Below are 24,089 nucleotides of genomic sequence, written 5' to 3' on the forward strand. Positions count from 1 at the left end.
GGAGAAGGAATGAAGGAAACAAGACTAAGTTACTTGCTGGAATCATACAAGAGATCAGTGCTGACTGCCAAAATATGGCTCTTTTTCCAACTGGGGATTATCTACTGACTCAAGACTGTTGCTCAAATGCTAGTACTGTGTACCAAGGGTGGCAATACAAAATTATGTTAGCTCATTTGTTTAATATTCATATACAGCTATACAGAGTGACTTTAATATTATATATCATAATGATATTATATATACTATGTAAAACTTGCAGAACCTTTCCCTCAAATGTATGAAACTTTTATGATGACCATCATCATAACAATTCCATAAAACAAATCTAAGACACGAACCACAGCTTTGTTAGCAGCTTCAGCAGCCTCAGAACACAGTAACTCTTTGGGCTGGCTATTTAACAGACTTCTGTAATCAAAGACATAAACAACATGGCAGTCTGAGATAAAGTCAAAATTAGATTTAAATTGAATTTCTAAAGTGAAGTACCCACCATACTAGACTTACTGCTACACTGTAAAATGTTTTAAAACTGCTTTCACTGCAGCAAATGTCTATTAACTTGAGGGAATGTTCCCATCCCATGAAAACAAGTCTTTGTTTTAGAGGGTGTTTGTTTCGAGAGTCCAGAATACAACATTCATTTCCAGCTTACCCTCAAAAGTCAATTCGTACAGATTATCAGAAATAGTCAGAACTTAAAATTTAGTTGAGTCCTAATGAACATGGCCTTGCTACCACCACTTGCTACCAGCCACTAAAATTTTCAAGATACATGGTGAGTGGAGAAAAAAAGCTGTCTAATCTACAGCACAGAGTAGCTCATAATTTTGAAGTCTACAACTTTTTTTATAGGAAAGGTAAAGCCAGAAGTTATTCAGTTCCATATTCCATTTAAGTGCATCAGTTCATAGTAAACTTTTTTCAGTGTTTTCTTTTTGACACACAAGTTGTAAAACAGCATTTCTAAAATTCATCTACCAGAAAAGCGTAATTTCTTGACTAACTAAAAGCATGACTGGCTCTGTAAATTTGCGTATTATTTTTTTCTCTAGTATCACTGTCTGCTGTTTGTCTGCTATTAAGCTCTTAATTTTTTTTATATACAGTTTGATACTTCTACATAGACACAGGACGTGCTTCCAGCTCCTAAATGACCTGCAGTGCAATTTACTGTAGTGTGTACTGTACAAAGTTCTTTGGTATCCACAGGAACAGTTACCAACTGATGTGAACTTCCTTCCCTAAAGAGCTTGTTTTGAATAACAAACTACTCCAGGGGGAAATACATTATCTTGTCTAATCAAATGTTCAAGTGAGGCTTATTTCATTCCAGGGTTTTACTATGTGTTGTGGAAATGTGTGTGACACTGACCTTTAATTAAATCTCAACCTTAAAGGAAGACAGTAAAAACTTAGGAGCTCAGACTGCACATATGATTTAAAAGCTACATCTAAATGGTTTAAAGAATTAATCAAAATCCCCTATTTTTTAGTGAATGTGTCCTCTAAGATACTTGCTTTCACGTAATCTGTATAAAAGGGTTTTTGTAAGCATCAGTAGTTACTTGTTCTTACTTTGTACAGTTAGCTTTAAAATACAGATGTTAAGCATACCAACCTGACATACAGATTGTATTATCAACATGTTTCCTTTTATTCAAGTGTATTTGTTTTGATTAGCTAAAAATGTTCCACACTGAGAAATATATACTTTAGATAGAAAACAATTCAACAGCACAGCATCACATACATGCAGGGCAAAAGTTCATTTTTCATATCAGAGAGCTTGTGTCAAGTAAAAATATAACTTGGCCTCTTGTGGTGTCTCCCCAGGTGGCATGAAGCAGAAACAGCCAAGCCATACTTGAGAGGCCTTCTGCTGAGAATACACCTTTGGGGGAGTCTCCTGCTGAGGTCCCACCAGGGAAGGAAGGGACATGTGAAGGGCAGGGAGGAAAGAGGAAACCACGAGAGATACTGGGGCACCTTCTTCAGCACCCCCTTTCCTTTGCCTCGACCATCCCACAGCAGATGTTCCTAGACAGGAGAAAAGAGGATCTAGCACACCCATGGAGAGTTGGGAAAGCAGAGAAGGAAAGTCTTGCTGACACTGTGAGAAGCACTTATAAAGAAAGAAATATTCTGATGAATTATTCAAGCATGCAGTGTCCATTATGTGTATCCATGAAAAAAAAATTCCTACATAATTCCTGTGGTTAAACCGATATCGATAGTGAAATTTTTGCCACTTCATTCAGACAATAAATGACCTTATAAACACAAAAAGCAATATAACAAACATCACCTCAAAAACTGGTTCAATACTCAGGTGTAACTATACTTTGCTGTACTGGTCAAATACTATTTTTATAGTCAACACTTCACTCATGCACACAAGGTAAAAAGGTCTTAGCAAATCAGAATAAATCCATTAAACTCCAGACAAATACTCTGGGTTTTTTTGCAACTGATGCAAAACAGTTTTGTTACATCCCTTGAACATTCTCTGCTTGTAAAGTGAAGAGTCACAAGTTTAAGGTAGATAAGCTCTCCAATGCACCAAAGTTATATCTTTAAAAATGTCTAAATCTTAAAAAGATTTAAAATTGTTCCTAATGATTCAGTTCTAAGTTTTATTCTGTTCTTGACATATTTTTGCCACCCATTCATGTAAATGGAAAAACAAGTTATTTCTCTTCCTCTCTTACTGCTAATTTTCAGTTCCAGTTCGCTGCAGAGGTTAATTATAAGTTGGTTGGCTTTAAATCACCTTCTCTATCTACTACTTTGCAAACCTTCTTGGAAACCTATTCTGATCTCAAAAACTAAAATTCATAACAGAACCTGTTTAAATTAAACCTTGAATTCTGAGTTAAATATTAATTCTTTTTCTGGGTACTTATTTTGAGGAATAAATTAACAATATTGGCTCCTATTGATATAGCATTGTACCAATTTTGAACACATTTTTGTATATTTATAGTTTAGCTAATCTGTGTTTAGACACAGATGGATGGTAATTTTATTCTAGTCTAAAGATGCTTGAAATTTATTTTTTTTTTAGCAAACCTGGTGACAAACATGCTCATGACAATACTTTACTTCACGTGATTAAAAAAAAAGTGAACTTCCTTTCCCCATGTCTCTTTACATACTCAGGAAACACCACTGGGACATTTTCCTTGTGATAACAGAGCATTCAGACTGTAGAGAAGTGAACATGGAAACTAAGATAAAGTATGGCAGTAATACAACTTAAAATAAATTATGAATACTGCTAGATGCAGAGAAGCATTCAGCTTGCGTCCACACACTACTCCTTATTCAAGTATTTAGCTAAGATGGTGTCTGTATTTTTGTAAAGATGGATATATTCTCTTTACATTTTTTCAGGTTACCTAAATCCAGCTTGAAACGCCAAGGAGGTTTTATTTCTCTCTCTCCTTTTTTCCTCCGTAAGAAAAGATATGAAATCATTTAATCCTTGAGCTAATACAGATGCAGATACTAGAGGTTGTATTTTTAACATTTTGGGCAGGAGTTGAAAAGTTCAACTGAAAAGCTTCACTGGACTTTATGAAGACAAAACATTACAGCATATCATATTTGCTCTCGATTCATCTCCTAAACAACACAATTTAGCTTAGCTAAATTCTGAATTGACCTTCATACTTTTTAAATGTATACATTATATGCAAGTGTGCCTCTCTGACAGCACCTCATAGCTTGTGAAACTTCAGGACCTTCACTGCTGAGTATGTATAAAATGGCCTTACTCTTTTTGAAACTTCTTGTGAGAGAAATTTCCCCCCTAGCCAGCCATAGGCTCTCTCGTGTTACCAGATAACAGCTTATACAAGGACAGGCTGATAGAAATGAGTTGATGATTCCCTTTTTGTAGAAGCCTCTCCTAGCTTACAGGAAGAAAACCATCACACATTCTGTGCTTTCTCATACTTGTTATGGTGCAACTGGAAAAATTAAATAATGGCTAATGGCGGAATCTTACAGGAACCTAAGGCAAAACTTTCACCTGAACAACAGCTATGATTCATTTTTCCCTTTAGTTAATCTATTTAAAAATGAATCGGCATAGTGCTGATTTGGATATGTCAGGAAATGACTTCTTAAACCTTAAGTTAAGAAGGCTTCTGCAGGATTACACCAGAGGTCTTTATAGCCCACTAACTTTTTTCCAACAGTGGATACCCAACAAGAGATGGGCAAGGACAGGACAAGAATATATAACACCACTTCCCCCCAAATAGTCTTCCAAGACTTCTCAAGACCTTGAGCCAAACAGGGTTTCTACATACCCAGGAGCCCTCAGCTGCCTTCTGTTTTGTGAACTCACCCCATCCGTCCCGAAGGCCATGCAAACTTTATAAAATAGCTTCAATTGTACATTCTGTTGCTGAAATGGCATGCACTGGAACAGTGCTCGATTCTTACTTTACATTCACAAGAACACTATTGCGCTGGTTCATCCAATACCATGGGAACATGTAAATAGAATTTAAATGTATATACCTAATAGGTACCCTCCCCTGCCATGCCTATAGTGGCCAAATGACCACTCATGGGATTTTTGCATACCTATCTATCATGTTTTCAGTAAAGATAACATAGCAATAGAGAGGAAGTGGCTTGCAGTTACACAACAAAGCCGAGAGAAGAGTTCTTGTTACATTAGACTCAAACAGCTATGAAGTCTTTTGTATACTGGAGTTCATATGAGTTGATTGCTTTAGAAACTGTGGTGGTTTAGTCCCTGCCGGGGTCTGAGACCACGCGGCCGCTGCCCCTCCCCCACAAAGGGAGTGAAATACAAACCCCGGGGCTGAGATAAGGAGAGGTTTAATACAACAGTGCAACAGCAACACAACAAACAACAACAACAACAATAACAGTAATAGCAATGAACAGAGCAAGATATCTACCAATACAGCAATGAGAACAGAGCGATGGCATAACACACGTGTTAACCGACTCTCTCGCGCTGCCGCGCTTTTTCGCCAGGACTTGACGTCAGCATGTCAGCATGGTATATGAATAACCCGGCTAGAGCTTCCCCCCCCACTGCTGGGGAAACTTAACCCTATCCTAGCTAAACCAGGACAAAAACGCATCAGACTAAGCCTTAAAGCTCCAGTCCACAAAGTTAAGTTTAGAAATAACTGCAGTGAACATAGCTGTGTTTACTTATCCAAAAGGGCAAGACTGAGCAAGACAGACCTGTTCTAACCTCTGCAAGAAATGTCAGACTTCACATCAGAAGAAGCAAAACCAACACACTGCATTGGGCTTCTTTTAATACACAGATTTCCAGTGGCTTTTGGTCTGCCCATAATCTGTGACCATAGACACAGAGGTGGAGGAAGCAAGCCTGCTTGTTTAGATAGCCATCACCTTCCCATTATGTCCTACTGCTTGTTCCCATCTCTGCTTTCTTCTTCCACATTTTGTGTTGTCTGCCCTCAGTTAAAACCACGGAAATGATCTGCACTAAAAATAACCTCTCCCTCCACCTCATTTGGTCAGGCCAAACAAACAGCTTTACCAGGACACAGCTGAGGGCACAATGCAGGCATAAAAATGAGAAAACAGAGTGGAGAGCAATGGGGGAGGGTTGGAGGAAGAGGAGGATGATGGCTTAGACTGGCAGCACCGCTGGAACAAATGCACATGAAACTACACAGTAAGCACTCCTTAGCATGCATTCTCAGAGCAGCAACGTGATTCAAAGACTGATGACTTGCTTAAAATATAAAACTTGGGGAGACAAATATTTGATGTAGGGAGAAGAAAATGTTATCATGTGCACATAAGCATCTCTAAAAAGTAAATGAATTAGAATGTCAGTTGGCCAGCAAAATATCCTCCCATTTTGAAACCCACTCATTGGGTCCCAACAAGAACCCACCCTTACCAACACTGGAAAAACCTGCCCAGAAATAGTATGCACTGACTCAACTCAGCCAGACCATAAGTACAGCAAACAAAGAGTGCTCAGAGCAAACGAGCTCTCTTGCTAGAAGCAAATGCCTAAAATTCCCCCAGCAGTCAAGATGACTGTCAAGAGTCAGGATTTTATCCTGATGACATTCTCAAATTCCATAGAGCAGCCCTTCATAAACTGATTAACAAACATTTTGTTTTAAATTTCTCTCTTGGTGTCTGGAAGCATGCAAAGCAATATGTTCTTACAAAAAAAAAAAATCCACCTAATTATACTATTGCAAGGATTTTTTGTTGTTGTTTGTATTTCGGAAAGAGAAAAAGGAAATAAAAAACCCCCTGATTTACTGCATACTTTTTATTTCTGTATTTCCCCCAGGATTCAAAACCCTAAAATTTAGGTATGTTCACATCTATCATGTAAGCATGGATCAGGAACGGCTCAATGACATTTGGCTGTACTTATAATAAGCGCACAACTCCTAATGATTACAGCACCAAAAAAAAAAGAAAGATATGCCTTTCAATGTCAGCATACTTTAAGTCAACAACATTGCAAGATGCATTTCAGCATTATTTCCCCTTAAATCCACTCCATCAGGAAAGCAGGGACTACCCCTAATGGGAAAATGAAATGAGTGTTGCTTCTCCTTTCTACAGAATTTGCTATCATGAGCAACAGAACTAATGAAACCTGATTTCCTGTGATGCGTCCATAGTTCTTTAAACCTCTCACTAGCAAAATCACCAGCTTTGCCATAAGTCTCTTCTCAAGCCCCTCTTATGAAGACAAATGAACCACACACATCTCCAAAAAGCCTGCAGACTGCCAAGTGATGGCACTGGCCATGGGACTCACACATGTACTTCCTTGCTGTGATAGCTGGGAAGCATCACCAACACTTCAAAGCTACTCACCTTCCACCCTTCACCTGGAGAACTTTCCCTCTAATGCCACAAACTTGAGATAAACTTGTTTTATTCTCCAAATCTCTTTTCATTTCCATAGGCTTAAGGGGCTACAGCTAACAGCCTATGAACTGGATTCTTTACCCCGCTGTTAGCCGCTGGATCTCCTAGTTCTTGAATAATTAGAACCTTGTACAGAAATAGGAAAAGTCTTACACTTAAGTGCATATATGTATGTCAGTGGACACATGTATAAAACCAAAAACTCCTGCTTGCTGCTTTTAATTCAAAGTACCTGAAAGCATGCTCTTTGCTCCTTTGAGCCTTTAGAGATAATACTCCTGACAGCATTACTTCCTCCAGACATTTTTTTCTGCTTTTAGGAAGGAAAATGTTAGGCCCTGTCTGATTAGGAGATGTGAATAATTCTCCACCAGAACAGAATCATCTGCACCTTGCCAGGATTTAGATTTAAAACAATCAGTACATGGAAGCATAAGATACTTCTGGATACTCTGTACTGTAATCTGCTACACTGTCTGCATAGCACCCTGGAAGCATGTGTACTATTTAAGAGAAATTACCACAAGGCCATGGCAAGTCAGACAGATAACTAATGAAGTCTCTAGATCAATTCATGACATGATTACAGCAGCTTTAGTTTTGGAAAAGAAGTCCCAGGGGCTTTCAACCAACATGCCCATAGGATCTCTGCGAACAGAAAGAAGAGTGGCAAATGTGGAAGACCAACTAACAGAATCTCGTATCTTCCAAAATTTTCCCGATTTTTGGAAGTTTCTAAATCGAACATGACGTGATTCATGTCACTGAAAATACAGCCTTAAATGCCTAAAACTGGGCAGTTGTATCTCAGTGTATTTGCAAGATTGTGAACCTTAAACTCACTGTTGTAGAACATCCTGAACTATTGGATGGTGGACTATCATGCAACACATAAGAGAGGAATTTTCTCCTCTCCTCGAGTTCATTTCCTCCCCCTGAAAAGACAGGCACAAGAATATGTAATTACAGCTTTTTAAACACTACAAATTGTATTTGGCTCCCTTTCCCCTTCAACCTGGAGCATTCTCTTTTCTACATGCCTAGTTTTCTTCATCTCCTCTTACTCTTGATGCTCTCCTCTGGACTCCATTTGTGTACTTTTTTTTTTTTTTTAAGTTCAGCTCCCAAAACTAGACACAATACCCCAGCTGAGGACTCACCAGTACCAAAAAGAACAGCATGTCTTCTTGTCTTTTTGTACAACAGCCTTGTTAATGCATCCCAGAATGAATTAACTCAATGTTTGTGGTCCATTACTACAACAAAGAATTTCTGCTGCCCTACAAGCAGGTTTTTTTGGCATCCTGTATCCTCTTCCATTTCTTTCCCTAGAGACTTTCTGTTTATTCCTGAGAGGCTGCCAGAAGGGCATGACTGGTTGGCCTGTTGGAGACAACCATGTTTGACAGACTTAAATGTACAGATTAGTATTATCAAGATCCTATAGCAACTTGTTCTTAATTCTTTGTACTGTTGAGGAAGCTGAAAAGTGAAACAGAATTGAACTATTCTCTTTGAAGTGTAGTAGTCATAGTTGATAGAAAAAAGATGAGGAACAGAGGCAGAGGTTTAAAAATGAAGAAAAGCCAATCCAAAAAATATTTTAACAGTAAGAAAATGCCCTCTCTAGTAGCCACTCCTTACTATTTTTGCTCCTTTAATCATAATCTACAACTCTTTTTCCCACAAACCACAAGTGCTGAATCATGTAAGACCTAAATTGACATAAAAATAACAAAATTCTGCTACTTGCAGCGTTTCCCCAAGGGAGATCAAGAAGTTCAAAACATTTTCTCTTAACGACACACAGCATTAGGACTACAAGGGGAAAAAAAGTGGCATTTTGGTATTTTTAAACATTTTATTTCTCTAATGAGAAGGGTTCCAAACAATGGTCATCTTTTCTGCTAAATCAGGCAAACTGTAACGAATGATTAAGGAACGATGAGCAGATTTGAAAGCACAAATGTCCTTCGTGGTACTGTAAACATTGCCTCTCCAAAATCAGGCTGAAGACCAATTTCTTTTCCATTTTAAGAACAAAAATAAAGTGTGTTCTCCTTCTGCACAGAATATTAGTCATGGTAGATAATTTTAAAAATGCTTTTTCATAGGGGATACATGGCAGCATAGCAAATGAGAAGACATGTCATTACACATGAGAGAATAAAAAATTGAATGCAATGGATTTTTTTGAAGAAACTGGGCAAAATGTATGACAGATCTGAAAAGACCAGAGAAGAATAAGAGTAATTGTCATTAGTAGTACTCTTTAGGCTCTGCTAACATTGGTACAGAGACCTTCACACATATTCCTCTTACCTGCAACTGTGTTCAAGTTCTCTTGGAATTATAAAATAATCCACTGTAATTCTGTAATGATAAGAAGCTAGTGTCCAAAAAAGAGCAGTGTTAGGAATTATCAGAAAAAGACTAGAGAATATGAAAGAAAACATAATGCTACTGTATAAATGTGCAGTGAACCTACACTGTGAATACTGTGTACAGTTCTGGTCTCTCATTGCAAACAGGGTCTAGTAAAACTAGGAGATATATGGAAGGTCAACAAGAATGAGCAAAGATATGGAACAAGCCCTGTTAAAGAACCAGCTAAAGAGACTCTTTAAGTGGAAAGATAAATATTTGGAGGGATATGATATGCAATGAGAAGGGCAATGTGGAAAAGATGAAATATTTCTAATAGTCAGACCAGGGAAGACCAGTGGGTAGCAGGCTTGGGGGGAAAAAAAGAAAAAAAGAAAAGAAAAATCAATCAAGTGGTACTTCCTCATATGACACATACTTAAACTGCAGAACTCACTGCCATAACTGAAAGTTCACACAGGTTGGGGAAAAAAAAAAAAATTCCTGGAAGAAAAATCCACCGAAGTTATTAAAGTACAGAAATACCACTCCCAGTCAAAAAATACCTCAGCCATAAATCTGGGGAGACTAGGACAATCAATGTGGGAAACACTACTATGTGCTTGCTCCATTCTTAAACTCTTTTTCCAGTTTCACTATCAGCCATGGTCAGAGATGGGATTCCGTGCGACATGGTCTGAGCTGGTACAGTTTTCTTATGGTTTTATTGAGCTGTGCAAATCAATTTAAGGTAAATTATCTAAGACTCTGTGCATGAAACCTCTCCTTCTGCACAAAAAGTTATGCTGGTACAGCCTACTGTTCAGCGAGCCTTTTAAAGATATTATTATTAAAAAAAACACAATATGAAAATGAATCACAGTGATTATTGAAAAGACCTACTGTTCACAGCTTAATAGCATCCAGAGAACTGTCACTTATCTGAAAAAGATTTTGCTTATTTCAAGTTTTGTGCCAATCTCTAACCTACACAACTTTTCCCACCCCCAAGAAAATCCATAAAAGTGCTCAATGATCTCCCAAATATAAATTTAACCAGGAGAAAAGATTTGCTTGTTTTGTTTTTCATTTGAAAGTATTTGTGATTTTGATATTAATATCACTGCATAACCGGAAGCTCAGCTGCATGAATGCTGTGCTAGCAGTATATTAGCAGTGCATTTAGGTCCATGAATATCCATATGTTTAAGCCTTTGCAAGATTAGACCCTAGGGAATATAGTTGTTTAGGATGACTTCTGTATTTATGGAACATTATACTTCTTGTCAAGCTTTCATTCATCACCGAGAAGAATCAAAACCTGCTCTGTAGAACTGAAGGCCAAGGACCAAATTTAATCCCTTATTTCTTCAAAATAGTGAAAATCCTCTGCAGTTCGAATGGCTGGCTCTCAGAAACATCAAGAGCCATCTTTCTCTACTGACGTGATTTTTAATCCATACAATTATTTTTTAATTATGATATCTGACTTACGTATTCCCTGACTAATTGTTCTTTAGGTCCATAATATACCCACACTGCTATTAGTTAGCATGTTTACTTTGCTGTTGTTAAAATCCAGAGAGAAATTCAGCAGATAATAACAATGATTAGAAATGGAAATTCTAGGGGTAGAAAAATAAAAGCTCTACTGTTCAATTAAAAGTATGTTATCCTAACTAGGCAAGTTTGCTCTTCCCAAAAGAACGGGCAACACTGACATCCTGAGAAGGAAGGAGAAGCTAAAGTTCAAGTTAGAGGACACCCGCCTGCCAGAAAGAATATTCTCATTCAAACATTTAAGGCTACAGATCTTGCCGTGAAGCCTCACTCTTCTGTGATACCTGCTGGGAAACTGGTAATTAATGACATGGTTTCAGCAGCAGCAAGTGGAGATACCTGACCTCTTTCTCTATCCAATGACAAACCAGAAGTGACTGTATACTCATTGCATAGCGTTTGTCATTTACATTTCTTCTCCACCTTTTCTTTTTGCCTGGGCTTGGGAACTCCTCAAGGCACACAGCCTGCACCAAAGGCACTCCAGAGCTGACTGACAGCCAGGTCCTGTTGCTATCTGTGGTGAGCTGTAGGTCTGCAGGCAAGGGGTAGTTGCTTGTACAGAGGGAAGTGAGGATACACTTTCCCCTTCCTATTTTACTTAACCATTCTTTGCCTTTTCTTGTTTTCCTACCTGACAGTTCTTAAATTTGGTATTATTTAGCTCCTATGAAAGAAAGTATGTGGGTGTATGTTAAGAAAAGAATGATCTGCACAGCTCTGTCACTTAACATCCTATGGAAGTGAGGGTGGACGTGATCAAAAGCATTCACCAAATTAACAGAGATAAGAGGGCTCACATATCTTTAGCCTATTTTATCTTGCTACACAATTTTGCAGTTCAAAACAGAGGAATAGTTATTTGCATTAAAATGTTTAAGTCCTACTGACAGCAATAAGAAAACTCAAATGTAATGAATTGGCAGAAGTGTCAGAAAATGTTTACTTTTAAAAGATTTAAAAGGCAAAGGTCATCTCTAACGTCGCCATAACAGATGAAAATTCCAATATGCTTCTTGCCTAAGGATAAATATCTTTTCAAAACATCTAGCATAGGTTTTAAAAACAAATACTAGTAGATTAATTACAAGAGTACACTTTAAACCAACCAAAATTAATCTGCTGATTTAAAGCAAGAAACCATAATCTGCATGTTTCAAGTGATAGCTGGCGTGCTTACAGCCAGAGGTAGCTCTGTTCCAAGAAATTATTGCGAGAGTTTCCAAAGTAAAAGACAATATAAACTTAAAACCATGTTGTACAAATTACATACTTCTGATTCATTTCAAAAAGAAGGTCCTAGAACTTGACTACCACACTTGAATTGAATCTCTTTAACTACAGAAAAGCAAATTATATGAAATAGGTGGCAGAACAAAACCGTAAACATTTTACTGAAACTTTCAGCAGTTAACTGCAAATGTGCCTTTCATCTGCTTTAGAGTCCTATTTACATTTATTGTAAAGCACTTCTTAGATACTCAGGGGAAAAAAATTGCTCATAATACTTTTTGGTTTTCAACTTATTTACTTCATTGTATGCAAGGTATACATGCAGTCTTCTGTTTATACTGTTTAGCTTGTACTCTCTTCCTCAGCTCAGGTTGCTACCTTCTGCAAACAAAATATCCCATCTGTTGATGCAGACTGTATTGACAACAAGTACAAAAAATGGATGAAGCTATGGAGGTGATGAAAAAAATAAGCAAAAGTCTAAGCTGGCAACGCTCAACACTGTTTCAGAAACTGAAGCTAAAATCTCATCATGTGCTGAAGTAAGGGGATGAAGCTCTTTGCTGTTGTGCAGATGAACACTCACTTCTTTGAAACTCTAAATAATGACACTATTATTATTTGAGGAGATGATATCCTCTGTTCCATAGGTCTCCACTAGCTTCAGTGACAACATGCATGCATAGGATGATTTATCTCTGATCTGTACATATTTATCATGGACACTGAAGTTAAACAAAGATTCTCCCTGACTAGTAAACACACTACTTCTACAGAGCACTCAAAAACGGCGAAAGCAGTAAATCAACCTGCTATCTTTAGTTTAAGAGATTAAAAGAATTAATTGATAATGAGGACAATTGTGAAACATACTCTGCTATGTTTACCTGTTCTCTGGCTGTGACGAGAAATCTGTTTTAATGTAGTTTATAAATAATGACAATTGATTAAATATTTCACTGCCCTTCCTCTGAAAACTGCCACTTGTAAAAGCCTGATATATCATCATCCTTGGGCTACTTGGACAGCGTGTCTTCATTAAGAATGTGGTTACTCTTTGCATGTATTTACATTTACTTTCATTATATTTCAGTTTGATTTACACATGAGGGAACAAACAAGCGAAGTTCTTGCAAACTTTTCTAAGTGCATGTTAAGTCTTAACTACATACTAATTCGTAATTAAATCTTCCAGAGATTTCAACGCAACTCATCCTAAGCGCTAAAAATCGCAAGAATTTCTTTCCTGTCTCTTCCTTTGAGACTGGGAATCAGGATCAGTTTGTTATTCTGGCCAGGCTACTACACCTCTGTCAGGCACCAACCTACTGACCAATGCTATTCCCTCAGCTGTTTTTCCAAATCTTACTGCCTGGGATGGAGGAGGACTGCTGCAACTTGCACATCGCAGAATTGCTTTCGGAAGATACCCTAGCAGCAGCCACGAGTTTGTGAAGGAATACAAACCAGCAGACCCTCAAAGCAACCACAGTTTAAAATAAATCAGAGTGCTTCACAGACCGTGTCCAGTACAAAGATAATGATAGGACAGGCTTTAACCTATTGCTTCCGCCTCTCTTTAATTTCTAAAAAACTGAAAAATACCCGATGAACAAAAATATTCTAAAGCTCATAAATAATCCTCTGATACATTTTTGGTGCTGTGAAGAAAATCAGTCACTCCTACTTAAAATGATAATTCAAGTTATTAGTCTTCCCATTGCCATCAAATCAAATATCCAAATTTAGATGTAAAAATATTTTTATCCTTGTAAAATGTGATAGAAGTATATGAAGTTTTCAGCTAAAATAGTAGCAAAAAAAGACAGAATGTGACATTTATTATTACTAATTTACAGTATTTGACTGGATGCTGGCTTGACTTTCAAAAACCTTCCAAATAATTTGTATTCATAGGTACAAAACTGAAAGCAATATCAGTAAATGTCAATAATTTTGGAGACTCAGAAGTAATTTAAGTTTTAGTTCTCAGTAATAATAAATGGTAATATCTTTCCAGTTTCACAGTGAAAATCTCTGTGTTGTGTGATGATAATAAATAAGACAGGCTGGATGAAGTGTGAATACTACCCCACTATCTGGGAAATCAGATGCACAAAATAAGATAGCAAACATTTACTTTGGTGTTACTATGATGATATAATATTGAATGTAACACTGCACTTGATTCATAAGCAGCATTGTTCATAAGACTTTCTCAAATAATTGTCTTTTCAGACTGAAATTCTTTATTTTACATTGTAAGCAATGCAAAAATATATTCTAAAAAAGGCAAATACATGTGGGAAAGGTGTACTTTTTCTGTATATTTCAAAGTTGAATCTGTTCTTAAAAATAGCTGTTTCTTTTAATTTTTTTCTGAACACATTTTATATCTGTTAACTGTGGATCATTTGTGATTATGCACAGGACTTCCTATGGCTCCCAATCTCAGTATTTCTACTGTTAATTGTTGGGAGCCTAAGTATATCCCTGAGTTCCTTTCCTGGGACACAAATTTAATTATTTACTTATCGCTATAAACTCTTACCAGTTGTGGTTCTGTGAGTTTGGAACAAGGGGAGGAAGAAATATGTTGTTACACTTCTATTAAATGGAGTAATGTTTTACTAAAGCAAAAACTTTATTTTTACGCTTGAACATAAGGAATTCCTTCATCCTAAAAGCAAGTATCCCCCAAACACAAACTGTGTAATTTTAAGCAAGAAATCCCGAGCCTCACAGAAGAGCTGTACTTTATACAAACCACTCCAATTTTAAGTCCCAGTTGTGTTTTCAGTAAAAGCAGAGTATTTATTAAAGAATTAAAATCAAGGAATTAAAGAAAATCATGGTATAATTTTATACTTTTACAGTTCCAGTATATATTATCAATTTGAAAAGTTTGGGCTTTTTCTTTTTTCTTCTTTCTTCTTTTTTGCCCCAAAATTGCCCTATACTTGTTTGTAGTATGATCCCAGTTCTAGTTTTACATTTTTGAAAGTACAGAGTTAACATAATGACTGATTACTTCTGAAAGCACTACTGGATTGACTGATGCATTGAACTTAATGCTTACAGCAAATAAGAACAAAATAATATATAACATTGAAGTATATTCTTGATCTCACATATGAAATGTTTATAATTTTCTACTTTAACAGTAACTAATCAGAACATTACAGACTCTGCTTGCTGATTTAATGAAAACCAGACACGCTTACGCTACATCTGTATGCAAACAGGTATTTCATATGGCAGGAAAGGTATTGCTGGGCATCAGCAGAATCTGCTCTTAACATGAAAAGAGCTCAACTTCAGTATCTGCTGTTAATTAATAGTTAGCATACAGCATAAAAACAAGTGCTATCACAACAAAGAAATTTCATCTGTCACCTAATTGCCACTTCTCCCCAATATCCACTACTTTTCAATAACAGTCCTCTTGACAATTTTAACCTTTGTGTGAAGACTAAAGAGTTGCCATCAACTATATTAGCATACACAGCATTTTCAGTTGTCCTTCTCTGACAGCCTTCTTCATCAGTTTTTCAAGTGTTATTAATTCAGGGTAGTAATAATGTTGTTGGACATTTAATCATTATCTGGCCTTCCAGATCCTTTCTGCATTTGTGAAAATAAGAACAAATGAAGAACTACCAGTGTGCGTCTTAGACCACAAAAAATGCAAATTACTTAATTTTTAAAAGTCTAATTGATTTTTAAAAGTTAATGTTGACTTGACACTGTAGTAACATTAAGTATCACTATGGTAAGTAATTATAAAAACCTGTGGCTGTTCATTCCACCCAAAACGGTAAACAAAGCCCTAAAGTAAAAATGAAGCCATCTGAGTGGCAATATTCACCATATTATCTCTTTTATTTTATGATATTTTCATGTAAAACATTGTATGTTTTCACACTCCTGAGAAACATGGAAATACTGCAAGTTATTTGAAAATTGAAAAATGTAAGATGATGCTATTCTGTAATTCCATGGGGCTACATCCCCACGGAAGTACATAAGATATGTACTTCCCAAAACCTGGGTGAAGTGTTTACATGTTCTCTATTAAGCAAATGATTCACGTTCCCTGGTAACTGGTTCATATAGCCAAACACTTAACTATATAGTTTGGTGGTAACTTAATTGACTACCTGCTATATACCTACACATAACTGATCAGATGAGCTTGATCCAAGACATACATTATGGAAAGCACCTTAATTTGACTACATTTTTAGGGAAGAGAAAGGGTAAAGGAATTATGCACCAAGCAGCTTTGTAGTGCCCGCAAAATTCAAATACTTTAATAAAGACAACTGAACTTGAGTGAACACATGCTTACGTAATACACCATGTTTTTCCACAGCTACCAGCATAATATGCCCTTAATATGTTCACTCTGATTCACAAAGGACAAAATAAATCCCCATCAATAAAGGATTAAAAATGGCACAGGTCAATTCCTGTTAACTTTAGCAAATATCAATCAACACTTTGCCAAAAGTAATAAAAAATCCTCTTTAATATAGTGTGCGTGCTTCCATTCCAGTTTTAAAGCCCTTCTGCTGATTCTATCTCGGAGCTTGGAGCTAAGATAATGCCTAAACTAGTCATCAGATGAAAATTTATCTTGATTTCTTTCACGACTTCAAGGAAGAAAATACACTGGACACTTGCTTTATTCACATTTATTAACTTTGTCAAAACTCTAGCCTTAACTCTTATGATTTATAGAATTAGACCGCCTCTGCTACCCAGAAAATTTTTGTAAAAATTCTACAGTCTTTTAATAAAAGTAATGACAGGCGACATAAAAATTGTAAAAGAAATCAAGAAACTCTTGGTTTTTTCTTATATCAACTAGAAAAATCATCAAGGTAGCGTAACTAAACCAAATTAAAGACTAATTTTTTTAAAAGTAAGTAAAACTACTGGTGGGGCACTCCACAGACTCTTAAAGGAATGTTAAAAGGCTGTAAAGAGAAAACCATTTGTTTTAGAATTTTGTATCACTACTAAGTAAGATGTTCTGCTTATATTTGTAAAGAGCTATGTAATTAAAAAAACAGCCAAACAAAAACCCAAACCACGTATCTGAGTCTAAATGTGAAACCCATCCTTACTCACGTTCTTGGAATTTCAGTCATAAATTGCAATTAGGAGTATGATTTCACCCACAGGAAATCAGTATTTTCAAATACACTTGTTTTAAAGGACAATTTTCATAATTAAATGCATATTAGTTAATTTGTATGCAATTTAAGAATGCATATCCAAGCATACCCAATATGTCACAAATATATTTAAATTAGTAGCTCATGAGTGTTGGTCATATTGTGCCATCAGTGAAGTTTTTGCATTTCATCAGGGATCTCTCTTTAAAGACTCATGATACAGTGCAGTCATTTTCCCTCATTTTGCATGCAATGTATTTGAAATGCATCTTCAACTAAAATACATCGATTTTTACGACAAAGATTACATGGCTGACACAATCCACAAAATAACACATCTGTAATTCATACTGCAATACTAAGGGCTATGTCTTTAACAGCTCATTACCATCCATATTGTTAAAAAACCCTAAAATCGCCTCTTCCTTCATTCAAAGGAAGAAGGGTAGCTCTTGTCACATTTTAGAATATGCCAAAATTTACCCCAGAGGCAACACCTAAGCGCTGCCTAAATCGGCATTTTTTCCTTTACAACTGTTTTTAAATAGAGGATAGAACCGCAAGCCCTGTATGTCTACTACTAAATACTCTGTTGGCTTCTCTGGCTCAGAAGGCCTTATTCTATACATCAGCTATTAAGAATCAGTAATGCTTAGCAAAGGATGTGTAACTGATTACTATCCAAGTATTTATTTTTATGTTTGTCCTTATCCAAAAATACTAAATGGGTCAAAAGTTACTTCAGCTGGAAACATAATTTTAGTTTAAGTTATCACTGACTTAAACTGGAGTAGAATCAAGCCCTGAAGCACAATAGCACTTTTTTTTTTTTTTTTCAATCTGTCTTGCTCACACATCTTCCTGGAGAGAAATAACATACTAAACTAACAAAAATTTTTTAAAAAAGAATAAAAACCTAGCCAGACTACACATTTCAGTAATATTAAATCTATGAATTGATCAGAGAAAAAAAATGGAGGGAAAAGATGAAAGTGATACATAAAATATATTTACTTCTAAACCAGCACTACATTTTTCTTCTTTCTTTAAGCTTGTGACAACTTTTTTTTTTTTTTTTAATTAGGACTACTATTTGACACTATTTCAAATAATGTGATGGTATTTTCAGAAATCCTACTTAATTAAAAAACAGTTATTCATTTTTTTTTATTTTAAACCAAAATGGACTTTGAATCGAGATTTCAAATGAATTATTACTTGTTTCACAGTCCACTGGGTCCAATTCTCTTCCCCTCCAAGAATAAGTTTTCCCCTCTATAAAATATCAGTGAGTCAAATTTGACTAGATATAGTCAGCTTCTGTGAAAAAGGAGAAATTTTGTAATTAATGAAATAAAAAAATACCTCCAGCCCTATAAAAAGTCCACTTTAGTTTTCTTTTATCTCAGAAACTAAGAAAAACAGATGTACTATAGAGAATTGCAAAGGATATATGCTACCATTTATTTTATCCAAACATGTAACGGTCAAAATTTAAGCAAAAAAACCCACATAAAATGAGAAACAAATGCCTCAGACCTGCAATACCTGCGTAAAACAAATATTTCATGTCAAACTCGCATTCCATTTCTAAAAGGAGTTTCTCATTTTCACTAACTTACATCTACCAATTGAGCAATTATGCAATATGTGGGTGTACCTTGCAGTCGTTTTCTTAACATCTGCATTCTGTGTTAAATTCTAACTGTACAAGATGTCTGATATTTTTTCTTTATCTTGAACCTTCAAAGCGGTACGTTTACCAGAGGCAAAACCACACACCAGAGAATATGAGTCATATAATAAAGAAACGACTCTTCCCCTTCTCCCTCTTCCACCCTGAAGCTATAATAACCTAAAGACGCTCTATTGTAAATGGCTTCTTTGGTAACACTGATAGCATGAACAACTCACAATCATTTAGCCAATGAATGAAGATTTTTTTAGTCCTTACTGTATCCATAACAAATTGCTCTCAATATCACTTTTAAGGCAAATTAAAAATTGTGCTACTGCAAAAATAAAATTCCTTGTAATATTCAAAATGTCTATGCACTTGCTTTCATGTCATGCATAAAATATAAAACATTCTATGCATGTTCCTATAAATAATAACACAAAAAGATAAAAATGATCAAACATAAGATGCCTATGCAAGTTAATCCGAAAGGTATCTCTCACTTGTCTACAAAAAGAGTAGCCTCTATACAGAAATCCTTAATTTTATAATTATTCCATATCAGAGGATGGCAACATTTACATACAAGTAAAGCACTGCTCATGCCAACTACAATAAATACGTAAGGAAGCAAACCACCTTACTTGACCACCGTTTACGCTAGTTTCCGCTCTGAAGTGCAGTAAGTATGGAAAACAACACTGGGGTCACTTTTATCCTTTTATTTCCTTTTATATCCTTTTCTGTAGGTAGACCTGACTCCTCAGACTGACATCCTGCATCTAACTCCACACAGGAAAACAGCTTTCAACGAAGTCTTATTTCACGTGTCAATATGTATAATTATACCAGAAATTTTGAAGAAAAGAACTATATGCAGAAACAGCATTTACAAACAGCAGCAAATAAATCAGTAACAAAAAAACCTTGCACCACTAAAACAGGTGCAGCCACCACAGTCTTGTAAAAAAGTTAACCCTGTGGTAATGCTGGCATAAGATCTTCCCATGACCATCTTCCAAAAAGTAAAAAAAAAAGGTTTCAGTAAATCAAAGTGAAGCAACACGTTCCACCTTGAAGCAGAATAAATGTGTGGTTTCTATTCTTACCTGTGTATAGTCAAAGTCAGAAAGAGGAGCTATACTCTTGATGTAGTCCATTCGAAATTGGTTTTCTGGGTTGGCCAATGGAACTGGGGGTATTAAAGTGCTCATAGCTGAAACTATAGTCTAGAATTGGATAAAAAAAAAAACAACACACACACACATTAATCCGGATAAATCTAGGATACAGGATCAATAGAAGATAATCTAATCTGATCAGCAAAATGGGATTTCTCTCAGCACAGTCTTGGAGAGCACAATCCTTATCATTTCCAGTACACCCAAGCATTTAAGAACAGTATAAAGTGTGTTCTTACCACAATCGCATCTTTAACATTTTTCCGAATATCCAGTATTTTCTGTTTCTTTTCTCTGCATTAAAACAGAAATATTAACGCTTTGATTTTTTTCTTCCAAAGCAGTTCAGTCAGCTGCATTTAATTTTTTTTCACTGATTGCTTGTTTATCTGCTCTTCAATCATTACAACATACTATATGAAAGGAACAGCAAGACAAATATATTTTTTCCCCTTATCCCTTTTCTTGCACAGTATGAAAAGCAATGCACATTCATCCCTCCCTGATTTTTTTAAAATCAAACAATCATAGCCACATCTGCAAAGCTTCCCCAGATGGAACTGGGAGTCATTCTTTCATTTCTACAGCATGCTGTAAACATGCTCTAAATTAACAGCACGTAGTTGAAGGCCAACAGAAAATTAATACTATGGATTAATAACAATTTCTGGCAAAGAGTTCTTCAGAAAGAAAATGATGTAGCCTCAGAAAACAGAATGATTTCTAACAAATGTGCAAAATTAGTTTCAGTTTTACACTAACCCCAATACCGGAAAAACAGCAGCCACTGTCATCCTGAATATGACTTGACATGTATTTTTATATTACAGACAGATGCAATATTTGGTTGTTTGCTTCTATGTAAAAAGTAGTCGCCATGTTGTTGCTACACAGGGGCCTGTCAAGCGCTGCAGTAGCAACAGTGTAAAATACAGTAAAGGGGCCAGAAGGAGAAAATGCAAATATACAATAGCAGTAATTTCCTTATTCTGGCTCCCCTTCCTCCCCTCCCTCCCCCAAAACGCAGTGTCAAGGCACCAAAACACAGGGGACGAGAGGAGAAATTTCCTAGCCTACCGTGTGTTAACCTGTTTCTAACATTTAATAAAAAATAAGTCACAAAGCGACAATAATTCTTACTCTGAATTAAATCCATTGACATGTAGGATTCGCATTTGTTTCACAATAGTGCTTTTTCCTGACTCACCAGCCCCTAAAAGAGAAAGAAGGAAAGGGAGAATATTGTGATACACGGTTCAGGCTGGGGGTTTGGGGTGTTGTTTTTTTTTTTTTTTTTTTTTTTGGACGCGACAGCATCTCCCACCTCCGGCAGCATTTCTGTATGTATGCATCCATGTGGCTCAGGCGCTGAGCTCAATCTGTGGACGTCTCGCATATGGCTCAATACAACAAACCTACATTTTCCATACCCTCTCCGCTGCGCCCTGCCGCCCGGGCGGGCTGGGGCTGATGCTCCCTCCTCGCCCTCCGCTCCCCGTCCCCCACCTCTGCCCCCTTCCTCCTTACCCAGCAGGAGCAAGCGGTGTGTCGCTTTATAAGCCAGCCTCTCTTTCTGCAACTGCTTCTCTATTTTTTTGTTGGCTTCTCGCTGCGCTTTCTCATCGATACGCTGATCCTCCGTTTTGCTGTTGCCCAAACACCCCATAGCCGCTGCTTAGGACGGATGGCAAATCGTTGCCTTTACAGATTTAGTATTTACAAGGGGGAGGAGGGGGGGGGCGGGGGGGAAAGGCAGAAGACAAGTCTTTATATCCGTGTGTCCCTGCGACGGTTTCTCTTCCCTTCTTCTTCCCCCCCGGCTCGCTCACATAAAATGGTCTCTAGCCGCTCTCTGATCACGGCGGAGTTGGTTTGCTCGCTCCCCAGAAGAGATGCGGGGAGCAGGCGGCAGAGGTAGCCGTGCCCCGGCAGGGAGGGGGTGGGGGGGGAGAAATCTGTGCAAAAATGCCTAACATGCAACGAGAGGGAGAAAAGGGCTCCTCCTGGAAACCAGCCGGGTGCCGCTCTCCTCTCTCCCTTCCCCACCGCGCACACAATCCCTATATTTCTCTGTAAAGGTCTATTTTTGTCTCCCTAACTCAGCACTGCCTCTTTCTGCGAGACCAGGAAACAGCCCAGCCACCAGCCCTACGCGCAGGGAAGCCGACGGAGAAAGGTAAAAGCCGGACCGATCTACCTGGATCCTGCGGGGCCGCGGCCAGGCGGCTCCGCGCCTCCCGCCGCGCCCGCCCCCCCACCCCCGCCCCTGGCCGGGCCGCCCCCCCCCCCCCCCCCGCCGCCCCCGGCACCGCGCCCCAGCGCCGCCGCGGACGGCAGCCCCGGCCCCCGCGCCCCGCCAGCGCTGCTGCCGCGAAAACCTGGATCTGGCATCGCCTCCGCGGGACCTGCGGCCTCCGGGCCCTGCCGACCCCCACACCCCGACCCGGCGGGGCGCCCACCCCCGCCACCCCCGGCCTGCGGCCTTGCGGCGGGGGAAGGGGAGTCGCGGGGACGCGGCAGCCGGGGACCGAGGAGGGGTTTTCCCGATCTTTCCCCGCGTTCCTCGGCGGGACTGGAAGAGCCTAGCTGCTACCAGAGCACGGTTTGGCACTCCTGGGTCTGAAACCCCGGGCTGCCACAGGTGATGGCTGCCATCCTGCCTGACCTCGGGGAGCGGAGCCGGGAGCCTGCCGGTGCTCGCCAGAGCTGCCCAAGAGGGCGTGCTGCACCTATATAAACGTACGTGCACCTATATAAAACACACACAGCATATGCACGAACACCAGGCGTTGACTTAGTAATAAACAGAAGCGTCCCTTTCCACAAGTTGCCACAGCACCACATCAGCGGTTTTTTCCTTTGAATATTCCAAAGTGTATCAGCTGAATGAGGAAATGAAGCTGTCCCAACAGCTCACAGTAATGTTTAATCTAAATGTGATCACATAAATGCCAATACCACCACCACAACAAATCTTGACAAGAAACTGTATGTTTGTTCCTTCATTTACCTCCATTTTAGGTCCTGAAATGAAACATCAAGCCGGACAACATTACAGGTATTCCTTCTTGCTTCAAACCTCTCACCTTGCAAAGCGGCATCTCAACGCAAAAGCAGCACTACAGCATCTGGCCCTTCCTGAACTTCCACTGTGTAGAAACCGCCCATGCTACTCAGATGTGATCCCCGATTCACTGAGGCAAAGAGCACTAAAAGAAGGATGGACACAACACCTCTGAAGTCCCAAAATATTTTCAGCCTTTATCTCCAAATATTATTATTCCCCCAGACTTTCAAAGATGGATTATTGAAAAGTTACTATTTTGATAGCTATGTATGTGCGCACAATCTTGGTCCTGACTAAAATCAAAGAGAGTTTGCCATCAACTTCAGTCAAACAGCATACCACTTTATTCTAAAAATTCTTGAGATGCATGTGGAAAAAAGAAACTAAGTTTAACAAGCAGAAAGACTTAGGTTTTTTTGATTGCTCTCTCAGGTGGGAAGTGCTGGATCGAGGAAGACGAACTGTCTACTTTGAGCTCACACCACAGGAAGGTGAAAAGGGCAGGATCCAGAAAAGAAGTAGGTACTGCTCCACCTGTGGTTGGGTACATGGAGTTTTCAGGAGACTACTTAACTCAAGTGCCAGATACATGGTTTTTGTGGTACTGCTTGATCTAGACTCTGGAAGCTGTTTCATCTTACACAGATGAGGTTGTGGAGGGGGTGCAGACACACTACAGATAAAAATTGACAGGATCTGCCAGGCTGAAATACGCACTTTTAAGTGTTACTGAACTGCATTTTTTAGGACAGGCTGTTTTTTTCCTATTGACATTTTCCTGCCTGGAGGGGCAAAAAATGCCTCAGATACAGGTAGGTTTTGGAAGCACAATTCAGGGTGACTGCTGGTCTTGGATGCTGTCAGGCATGGGATACATGATGAATGGC

General features: G+C 38.2%; 1 protein-coding gene across 2 annotated transcripts in view; it reads right to left on the reverse strand.

Moving 5' to 3' along the window:
- GNAL (G protein subunit alpha L) overlaps positions 1–24,089 on the reverse strand; it is a 192,516-nt gene that overhangs the window by 99,349 nt on the left and 69,078 nt on the right. Inside the window, exons 1-4 of one of the 2 annotated variants that reach the window (XM_074878117.1) lie at positions 21,663–22,168; positions 21,276–21,348; positions 20,375–20,429; positions 20,064–20,183 (exon numbers count right to left, since the gene is read on the reverse strand). In XM_074878117.1, coding sequence (XP_074734218.1) covers positions 20,064–20,183; positions 20,375–20,429; positions 21,276–21,348; positions 21,663–21,801 — 387 coding nt within the window. In that variant the 5' untranslated portion in view covers positions 21,802–22,168. Of the gene's footprint in view, positions 1–20,063; positions 20,184–20,374; positions 20,430–21,275; positions 21,349–21,662; positions 22,169–24,089 lie in introns of those variants that run through there. The other variant, XM_074878106.1, reaches the window with a different exon arrangement.

Source organism: Strix uralensis, chromosome 1 (genome assembly GCF_047716275.1).
Source record: "Strix uralensis isolate ZFMK-TIS-50842 chromosome 1, bStrUra1, whole genome shotgun sequence".
NCBI lineage: Eukaryota > Metazoa > Chordata > Aves > Strigiformes > Strigidae > Strix > Strix uralensis.